General features: G+C 42.9%; 1 protein-coding gene across 3 annotated transcripts; it reads right to left on the bottom strand.

The window, feature by feature from the left end:
- On the bottom strand, positions 1-8824 carry RBBP7 (RB binding protein 7, chromatin remodeling factor). Of its 3 annotated transcripts, XM_074605702.1 has the most exons (13): positions 8362-8582; positions 7942-8086; positions 6743-6871; positions 5801-6044; positions 5165-5338; positions 4739-4854; positions 3965-4125; positions 3405-3531; positions 3233-3310; positions 2574-2650; positions 2073-2130; positions 1188-1298; positions 1-391 (listed from the first exon to the last, which is right to left on the bottom strand). In XM_074605702.1, the coding sequence occupies exons 3-13, from the start codon at positions 6779-6781 to the stop codon at positions 323-325; spliced, it is 1254 nt and encodes a 417-aa protein (XP_074461803.1). In that variant the 5' UTR covers positions 6782-6871; positions 7942-8086; positions 8362-8582; the 3' UTR covers positions 1-322. The 3 variants fall into 3 exon arrangements, with proteins under 3 accessions (XP_074461803.1, XP_074461796.1, XP_074461813.1); XM_074605695.1 differs by lacking the exon at positions 6743-6871 and having other exon boundaries at positions 5801-5943; positions 8362-8824; XM_074605712.1 differs by lacking the exons at positions 1-391; positions 1188-1298; positions 2073-2130; positions 6743-6871 and having other exon boundaries at positions 2592-2650; positions 3137-3310; positions 5801-5943; positions 8362-8590.
- Between the last annotated feature and the right edge of the window lie 1901 nt (positions 8825-10725).

Raw genomic sequence — 10725 nt, 5'->3', positions numbered from 1 at the left:
GTTTGTTTAAAAATATAGACATAGCTATTAAGTCCTTCTTATTTTCCCTAAAAGCTAATTGCTGTACAGTATACAATATCTCAAAGTGCCCAAACAACCAAGAGTATCCCATGACAATTTGACTACACAAGCTTTTTGTGCCCAATTAAGAATATTATCATCTTGATGTAATGCTTCTGCCCAGTGCCTGCGGTTTTTTTTTGTTTTGTTTGTTTGTTTTTTAGAGGGGGGGAGCCTTTTTTTTCTTTCCCGCCCCTTAAATGTATACAGTAGTCAAATTATATTACTATGTCACACCCAGTATTTCCTTAAAGACAAAAAGTTACGTTCCTTGACCTTCCAGTTCAGCTGCTGCTATATCTGGTTCTTCATCATTGTAAATGTTCTCTGCCTGAAGACACAAAACATTACAAGTGGTAGACACAACTGTTCTTAAAGGATCTACGCTTTATACAGAAAAAAAACGTAATATCAAGAAAACACAGACATCATTCCCCTCCTCAAAGGGACTCTCTCCCTGCCTCTTCTTAAAGGGCAGCCAAATTTAGGAATGTGCATACAGTGGCTAGACTTCAGCAGTTGTCTTCTTGTGTTGTTTTATTTCAGCAGGATAAGCCTTAGCCATTTAACTCCTTACCATGAACATCTTGTTGTTTGGACTTATCTCAACCTCAGTCTGAACACGCAACACAAGTTAAAGAACAAGTATTAAAAACTGAAAGCCTGACTCGTGACGCTTACTTAAGTCTGCTACATTTAACTTGTTATTCTCAAGTGATTTTATTCTATGTTTATAAGATAACTGGTCAAATTCCTGCAATGTAAAATAATATGAACTGGAGAGTTAAAAGGCATCTTGCTTCACAGTCAAAATGCAGGGGTGGAAAAAATAAAAAAGAGTAAGTCTTGGCTAGTATTGGATATAAGTTTGCAACTGCCACATTTATTCTTACTAAAACTAGTACCTAAGACTTGGAGCAAAGATTTAGCTAACAGTTGCATCTATTCAGGTTGTTTTAGTCTTTGTTTTCTTTTGAAAGCCTTACTCTCCAACCTAACAGTGTGACAAGTATAGGCAACAGGCTACTTTCGGTCACTGAAGGCACAAGCTGCCCTAAGAACAAGCCATGTCGGTTTCACTCACGCACCAAGCTTCAGAGCAACTCAAGAGCTGTTGTGACACTCACCATTTGCCAGATCTGCATGATGTTGTCCTCTGATACAGAACAGATTACCCAAGGCTCATTAGGATTCCAACTGAAGTCTGAAATTTTGGCAGTGTGTCCTCCATGAATAAACTGTTAAAAAAGCCACAAGCCTCAGTAAGCCATTTCATCTCTAGAGAGAAATCTGTTAAAACTCAAGATTCAGAAGCTAAATTCATCATGTTGACTACAGAAAGAAGAAAAGCTTGCTACTAGAGATTCACAATACAGACGTAAAGAAGGCGTGTGTGAAACAGTGCATTCCGTTCGTTGCTTATGGACACGGATGCAATTGCTGAGACAGCATTTAAGCCAACAGTTCATCTTATTGTAGCAACTGCCATCCTCAGAATGGTGCTACTTCACACAAGGTTGGCCTGTGAAATCCAGCCATATTTTATATCCATTACCTCATCTCATTAAATGAGCACTTATACACAGGAAATGATGGAGAAACCAAACTATAAACATTTTTAATTGTTTCCTAAGGAAGCAAAACAACACATAAGCCTTCGTACTTTCTACATCAGTAAGGTTAGTTATATGGGACCTAACTGGTCCAACGCAAGATAAATAATTTGAGGCCTTGCCTTTATACGTGTTTAGTTATAAAAGAGTACAGACAACACATGGCTGAACCGTAAATATGTTCAGCAATAAAGATGTGTAAATAATGTCCAGAACAGCTTTGAAAAAAATCACTGCTTTCAGAACTGAACAGAGGAAACCTACTGCCAAGTTAGAGCAATGGACTGAAAACTGGGAAGGTGAAGAGATTTAAGAACTGCTGCAGCTTTAGTAGCACAGTCATAAGGCATCAAACTGCCACACAGCACATCAACAGATTGAAACCTGAAAAAAGCATACAAGCAGCTCAGGAGGCCCATCTTCTGCGTCCTCTGCAGACTGCTCTTCTCCGATTTTACTGTAAGAAAGTAGTTTATACTTTTTATTAATAATGAAAATTGCATTCTATATCAGCTTAACTTAACAGTTCCTAACCTTTGTTTCCACTATTTGCCCTTCCTTACTGTGAAATAACCATAAGCCTCAGGTATAAAACATCAACTGTTTGGCTTTATCAAGAGAATCTAACTTGTGAAGCACATGGAGGCAGAAATCACAGGAATCACTTATTACTAAAGACAACAGAAAACAATTATACCAGCAAGAAACCCTTGCAGAGAAGTAACATTAGGAGTACCACGCTGCTTCTACTCCATACCTGGAAGACCAGGTCCCAAGTTAAACAAGCAAGGAAGGATACAGAACAGCACCAATGTAGTCTACCAAATAAAGCAGGTCTGCACACCCCCCTTTTTTTTCCTATCTATCCATATGTACTAAAAGATAGGAAGTATTCTTCACCTCAGATCCCACACATTAAGCCGACGATCAGTACCACTTGAAGCAAGAATTGTTTCATTATGAGGAGACCAGTGAACCTATTGAGAGAAAAACAACTTCACTGAAGCAAGAGTTACTGATTTCTAAAAGCATATCCTAGATAACCAGCATCCAGCCACTAATTTTCAATAACTATACTCAATACATCAGTTTCTTCCACCACAAAGGATATCCTATAGCTCAAATAGAGTGCTTTAAAGTCTTAAGATTACTCAAGTTGAACAGCCAACATCATTTGACTGTTAAGAGATTTCCGTATCATGAAATTTATTTGTCTAAAATTCACTGTTACTTGCACCCTACTAAATAGGCAGAGTTCACAAAATTAGGTTTGAACCCAAGTCCTCCCTACAGCAGGACATTTTAGCGAAACCTTCCACCTGCACTGAAGGTACTTGCAAGGTCCCAGTATCTTTTTAGCAATAGGTTGACTACTTGCTTCAGAGTCAAGCAGGGAAACAAGTACGTGGTACTGTCTGTATTTGATGAACGAAAATTCACTATTTAATGTTGAACAGACTTACTTACTGTGGTTGGTCATCATATGAAAATCTGTATGTTCTTGTCCAAATCAGTACTCTTCTAGTTTTTTCTACAGCTTGTGAGAAAAGTTTACCCACCTGAAAAATTTCATCTTTATGTGACTCAAAAGAATGGAGTTTCAATTTTAAGTTTCGAAGATCCCATAGAGCCACCGTCTGGGAGAATTAACAAGAAATAATTTTTTACTACAATGCCTATAGAATTATCATCTAGAATACTTATGAATTTAAAGTATACACAAATAAAAACCTTGTCAGCAGAACCAGTTGCTAGAATGAACTCGCTGTAAGGATTGAAGGACAGACAGTTGACCTCAGCTGTATGAGCATCTACAGAATGACTTGGTTTGGACGTGGTATTAGATCTTGTGTCCCAACTGTTGCAATGAAGGGTTTGGGGGAGGGTGAGGGGCAGGGAAGAGAGAGCGAGAGTGAACAAATATTAATTTTCACAGGAGGTTCTTTTTCACTACACTACACATTAGTTTAAGAGACTACATTATCACTAAACCTAAGTCTGAAGCTACAGTTTTTATGCCATTACCTTTCAGTATTCAGTAGTCTGTTGTACGTGAGCAGTTTGCACCAGGAAGCTGACATACATATTAATTATATCTTATTTTCAAATCATGTGAACGCATTAAATCACATGCGTATTTCAGTGATTCTGCAGCATTACCATAGTTGATTGCATCAGAGAGCTATATTAGACCATTCCATAATTCAAATTTTTTTTATCCAAGTGCTCTGGACTGGTCCACTGTCAGCACACAGCAGACACTATCCAGAAACCATTTAAGCCCAACTTACATCATAAGCTTCTGGTCATCTGCCACCGATCCAAACAGAGATTCATGAAGCAGATGCCATGCCACATCTTCTACTACTGCAGAGTGTCCAGTAAAGATTGCTTTCGCATCAACAATTTTGCCTTCTTTTGGTCCAGCACTTATATCCCATAAACACACAGTCTGTAAGTAAGAGTCATATTCTATTGTTACACAGACTCTGACTGTATCATCTTTCAAATAAATAAATAAATAATCACATTCTACATATAAACAGAGAGATGACACTCCTGAAACAGTTCTTTGTTTTTGAAAAGGAACACTTAATATGCCGTAACTGAGAAGTGAGCTAAGTTATCAATCAGTTTTCTGCAAATTCAAGGTCCGAGGATTACTTATAAAGGTCACAGAAGCAATTTACACTTTTAAAGCCCACAAAGAAATATATAAGCTTTTAGTTCAATTGATCTTTGAGAGTCTTACTAATTTATGGTCTCAGACCCAGGCCAGTTTAAAGGATTGTTATACAACAATTTCTTCCAGCAGACAACTATAAAAACATTCTGTTCTTAATCAAGAACGTTACATAGAACTGATTGTTGATTACAGCCTAAAGTCAACTGACAGCCTTTAGAAATATAATTACAATATGTGAGAGCTTCCCCACATAACAGTATACAGCTACACTAACCCAGTTTTTCCTCTAATTATCTATTACAGCATAAATTAGGAGGGGTTGTTTGATAGCGTTGGGTTTTTTTATTTTTTTAAATAGGGGAAAAGATGTGGGTTTTACATGATCATCTGATGCACTGAGAAGATGTCCACTCAAATTGGAGTTCCATGATAAGCCATAGCCTTCCTTCTGGTGCCCTCTTAATCTAAGGTCAGGATTACACTCTCCACTTGGGTCTGAAAGAGAGGAAATACCTTCCATTTAGCTTCACCTTGTACATCAATCTGTAAGAGCATCATTATCACCTAAGAACTTTGTTTCCATTACAATAATCATATTTTATACATCAGCCTCTTAGAAGAGCGCTGCTTCTATCAGGATTCTCTTATGATATTGAATATAACCAGGCAATTATAGTGAACGAAGATATGGACCTTCTTATTTGGATTCCAGAGCCTACCACCTCTCCTCCCAACTACAGTTAAATACAAGTTCATCCCTCAATGACAAGAGGCATTTTGCTTAAATTCAAGCAGTTTGACCCACCTGGTTTTGAAGGATGTTTAGTGTAATCAAATACCAACACATCAGCAGACGGTGTTTTTGTAGCAATGATACAGGGATTCTGTGGCATGTAACGAGCACGGTTTACTTCACCTTCATGGTTAATTTTGATCTCTGTTTCAATTTTGCCAGTCACAGATCCAAAGCCACCAAACTCTACATTTGTCAGAGAAAAGTCAGTTTATCACATCAACTATTTTAAGCAGGTGAAACAGCATTTCATGTCATCTCCCCCACTCCAAGAAACAGTGGTAAGCATCTTATCATGAAGCTTATGAAAGACTAGCATCATGTAACACAACAGCACTAATGCTTTAGATATTTTGCATCCTCTATGATACAAACTCTTTCAGAGCTCTAGTCTCTATTTGAGGTAGATAAAGTATCAGTTTTCACCACAACTGACAGAGCTGGCAAAACTGCTATACGGATTGTACATCATGTTACCTAAGTTCTTCTAAGTCTCCTCTTTTTAGGCACAATTAATGACCTAGAATTAGTGTAAATCGATAAGTATATATCAGCTTTAGTACTTAACAGAAAGTTAGAATACCATTAGACTGAACACTTATTAATGCTACTTCTAAAATATAATTTAAGAATGCATGCACTGCCCACCTCCTTTCTCACTGTCATACTGAGAAGCATCGAACTGGTCATCATTGGGAATCTGGACTCTTGCAACAACCAGGTGGTTCTGTTCATCGGATGTGTGCGTTCCCAAAACCAGCCAGTGTAGAGCATAATCCTTTCCTTCTGGCCTGTTTAGAGTAATAAATGCATGGAATAAAATTATGTGCTTGGTTCCAGAAGTTCGATAGCTAGCATCAACAACACTGAAGATCCAAACTTCTTCAGGGAGCTAGAAAAGAGAGACTAGTTTAAGTGATCCTTTCCTTGCCACAAGGGGCTTGTGCAATAAAGTGAACCAGACTGTGACATACGCAAGCCAAAGAATATAAGTCAGTAAACCCTGCCACTATGGCTTGAAAGGGACAATTACAATTTGCACAGTAGTTAAAGATGACATTAATACCTACTTCTGTCTTTAATTCCACTGGCAGCCGCACAGCATTGAATCAGAAAACAATCAATACTACTTGCTATACAATGCAAATACCGAGGACAAGCGGCAACCTATTTTAGTTACTTCTCTTAGAAGCTTTTACCAGTTAATATTTTATTTCGGAAGCACCAGTTAATATTTTATTTCAGAAGCTCGTTTTTAAACACTGCACAAATCCTAGCTAACTAGGATAAAATTTCTCCTCTGGTCGTCAAATTCAACATTTAGCAATAAGTGAAAGGCTGGATGGACACTGACATTTATCTCTGAAAGGAAGAATCTGAACAGTCAAACCTAAGCAACTTCTGCATTCTTGAAAACAAACTAATTATGCTTTTTGAATCCAAGCAAACAGGAATCATTTGGGCAATCACCAATCACCACGGGTATTACTACACCACTTCTAAGCCATCATCATACATTTTGAAGGGGAAAGAAAAATATGAAACAAAATAAAAAACACAAAACAAAACACACAATGCACACACACTTACTTGCATCAGGAACAGGTGTCCCATCATGTCAGGTGCCATACAAAGAGACAGTCCTTGCCTCAAATGGCTTACATATTTTGACACTGGATAATTGGAAATACCAGGTTTTAAATTGAATATTAAGTCAATCTGCAAAATATGAGGCAAGCAGAAGTGTTCCTCATAAGGGCTCCACACCCTCACATCCCCACTTAATTTTCTCTATGCCATGACTAGTTAGCTCACACCTCTCAACACCTTCCCCAAACATTCTCATATATAAAATTAAGAAACCATCTAACCACCAAGTATAACATCACATATGTAAAGCGAAATTTTAAAGAGGAAAGAGACCATCCTCTGATTATTGCATGAACTTTACACATAAGATATTTGAAAACCTAGCTGTATCCAGTTTACAACAATGTGAGGGACCTGGTTCTTGTCCACTACGTCAAAGGAGCCCTGAGTGGTTACTACGATCATTTAAGTTCTATAGTAGCTAGCACGTGAACAGAATCTATCTCCACCTTTAAAGTTATTTAACAAGTTAACCAGTGAGCCTACAATTTTCAGGGGGAGGTGGAAGAATGGGAAAATTACGATACATGAAGTCAACAGTGAGCCAGGGACAGAACCAGGACACGAAGCACCAGTCTTAGAACAATACTCTCTGAAATAAATCCAGGCTTAAAACAAACCAAAACAAAATTGGAGACAGATATTATAGCTTCTACAGAATAGTAACCTGTAACACACATGAGGAAAAAGAGTCTGCAAGAAAAAGCTAATTTGGTACATACATTTCTCTGATCTGAATTAACTACAGAAGAGTGTTAGGTCTCTTATATATCAATAAATTGAGAAAGGTTTCTCTCCTCACACCTCATAACATCTTCTGCTAAGGTAAGCTAGAGTTCTGTAAAGTATCAATTTGTGACTTTTTTCCTCAAAGCTCCTGCATAGCCAAACAGTTTTTAAAGTTGTAAGCAAAATAAAGCGTTGCAAGCTCACAAAGAGCAGCCTAACACAAATTATTCTCATCTTGCATGGTTTTTATCTTCACGTTACTTAGCAGACATGGTTAGCAGAGAAAGGAAGAGCAGTGGAACATGCAATTGCACACAGCCTCGGCTCCTGCTTTGCAAACTAAGCAAACCAGCAGCTGAGCCCTCTACCTCCCTGGATCATCATTCCAGGCCTCTCTTCCCTTCTCTCACCTGGTCACATCAGGCAACCACTGCACGGTGAGGCTGGGCCACTCCAGCGCATGTGTCATCACCAGATCATACAAGAAGGGGGTGTTCTTCTTCCAGATCTTGTACTCCTCGCTGATGACGCGCTCCTCCACTGTGTCCTCCAGCACTGCGGGAAGGGAGGGAGATGAACCGGGGGCTCCCGCCATGGGCCGGGGCTACACACTAGGGAGGGGACGGGGTAGGAGAGGGGGTCCCGGGCGGCTGGCGGGGGTACAACTGCAGCTGCCCCGCCCCCGCTGCCATCCCCCCGGAAGCTCCTTGGGGAGGAGGCCCGGAGAGGCCTCAGTCTCTCTCACACACACACACACCCCCGCCCCCGGGGCACACACGTCCTCGCCCCACGGGAGAGAGGGAGAGAGGAGCGCGAGGGAGGTCTCCTACCTTCCTTGCTCGCCATTTTGGGTGCGTGCGCGCACAGGCGCGAGGCGGCGCAGGAAGCAACGGCTGGCAGCGGAGAAGGCGAAAGCAGGAGGGGGTCAACGAGGGGCGCCGGTGCAGGAGCCTCCGGCGAAGGCCCTAACGGTGGCGCCGCCACCGCCCCGCCACGCGCGACCCGCCGCCTTCCAACCCGCGCCTCGCGCCACCGCGCACGCGCCGCACGCAGGGCGCCCCCCCCCGCCGCCTACAGCGGTAACCAATGGGGCGGGCGGCGAGGGCGCGCGCTCCAGGCGGGGGCGGCCAACACCAACGGGGCACTCCAATCAGGCGCCGGCGCGCGTGGGGCCCACGCGGGGCCGCCCTAACGGCCGGGAGCAGGAGAAGCGGCGGCGGCTGTGAGGCCTTCCCCGCCCCGGGAGCGCCCGGCCTCGGCCTCCCGAGGGGGCTGACGCGGCGCCCGGCGGCCCCCATGCGGCGGCCCCCGGGAATCACGGTGTGATTCCGGCGGCCGCAGAGGCGGGTGGGCGGAAGGTGGGTGGGCCTGGGCGCGTTCGTGCCGCCAGGTGGGGCTGTAGGTAAAGCGGCTCGGCCGAGGGTACCGGAGCGGTGAGCGAGCCAACGGGCTTCGTGCTGCTTACCCCCGGCGGCAGCCTGCCAGCCCGGCCCAGAAACCTCACGGCACCCGGAGCGAGCTCAGGTCGTACCGCGGACGCTCAGGCGTGGGATACGCTTTAGGCGTCCGGGTTTGATGAGCGTGACCCGCTCGCCAAAATTTTGCCATTGCCGTAAAATCCCGGTTTAGCAGCAGGGCATGAGGGAGGCCGAGAGGCTGCTACACGAGCTGTACGGAGCCAGGCACATCGCAGCGGCCTTAATAACAAGTTTATGTGCTTGGACGCTATCCCCGGGGACAGGCACGCTCGCTGCAGAGAGCACTGTCCCCGGGTAATTAATTACACAGACGGTGGTGCTACCATCGGGGTGTTGTCACACACCAAACTGGGAAGCACTCCTATCAGTGCTGCTGGGGAAGATCAGAGTACCAAAAATGCTACCGGCAAGTATCCTTTATACTCTTCTTCCTTGCAAAGGGATAAAATAAAAACTCAAAATTCAAGAGGTGTTCAATAAAATCCCCCAAACCACTCAGCAGTGGGTGAAGAACAACAACATTGCTCTTTAAACTACCCTACTTATTACTGCTGCTCTAAGGCAGATTTACCAAATAGGCCATCAGTCATTGCACGTTTGAAGTAGAAATTAGGAAGCAGGAATCATTTTGTTATTACTTAAATAGTTTGTTAGTTTTCAGGAGCATGACCCTCAGAAAGGAGGGACAGTGCAGTCAACAAGAGGGAAATGAGAACAAATTACTTTCTGCAGAAGCATCCAAAATACAAAATGCAAGATACTTCTTGCCACCAATCAGAAATTACAATAATTTACCCATTAAAAGGGAGAAGAACAGCCCACGTCTTTAACATCAGCTAAAAAATTATTCTGGCATGAGTGAAGACTAGAGATCAGCCTCATGGAAACAAGCAGAGGCAGCTACGCCCAGGAGACTTGGGGGCACCCAGAAGGGTCAGGGGGAGCAGGGCTGTGCAGTGCTGCAGCCGGCCATGCAGGGCTGGGGTGCCAGGGGTGTGGTGCAGGGCTGTGCTCAGCCCCTGGTGCAGGGGCTGCGCAGGCTCCCACCACCGCAACCTGTCTCTCTCATCCATGCTCCATGGTAAGTGGAGGTTTGGGGCTTTGGCAGTAGAATAGAAATTTCTTGGAGATGCCTGTCTGCATTTGGTACGAACTTAGGTTTAGCAGCAAAGAATGGCAGTTGACCTGTGTTTAGTATGTCTTAACTAATAAACCCTAAATTATATTAAAAACTTAGCTACTAATTGCACTTTACAACTAGAGATCATAGAATCAGAGAATGGTTTGGGTTGGAAGAGACCTTAAAGGTCATCTAGTTCCAACACCCCTGCCATGGGCAGGGACACCTCCCACTAGGCCAGGCTGCTCAAAGCCCCATCCAGCCTGGCCTTGAACACTTCCAGGGATGGGGCATCCACAGCTTCTCTGGGCAACCTGTTCCAGTGTCTCACCACCCTCTAGTGAAGAAATCTGTAAGTAAAAATGGTTACAGAGGCAACAGATGAATAGTTACTATTTTTCATCAATGGTGCTGAAGATAACAGAATGTTGCTTGATTTTCTAAAAGAAATGCATGTTTGAACTATTTGTTAGTTGCAATTAGCGCATGGAAGACACTGAACTGCATTATTGAATCCTCAGTCACATAATATCAGTCAGTCTTACAAGAGTTTTAAATCCTATTGTTGTCTAATAGGGTCAATGGTATTGTCTGAC

The sequence above is a fragment of the Larus michahellis genome, chromosome 1 (assembly GCF_964199755.1).
Source record: "Larus michahellis chromosome 1, bLarMic1.1, whole genome shotgun sequence".
NCBI lineage: Eukaryota > Metazoa > Chordata > Aves > Charadriiformes > Laridae > Larus > Larus michahellis.
The sequence above is the reverse complement of the archived record's forward strand: the minus strand, read 5'-3'. Positions and strand labels throughout refer to the sequence as shown.

Bases quoted from the DNA above. Each gene is read 5' to 3' on its own strand.
- RBBP7 (XM_074605695.1), bottom strand. The intron at 4,855-5,164 runs GTGGGTCAAACT...CCTCTCTTTCAG, and splicing joins TAAACATCCTTCAAAACCAG to ACCCAAGTGGAGAGTGTAAT. The intron at 2,131-2,573 runs GTGAAGAATACT...ACTTTCTTACAG, and splicing joins CTTAATGTGTGGGATCTGAG to TAAAATCGGAGAAGAGCAGT.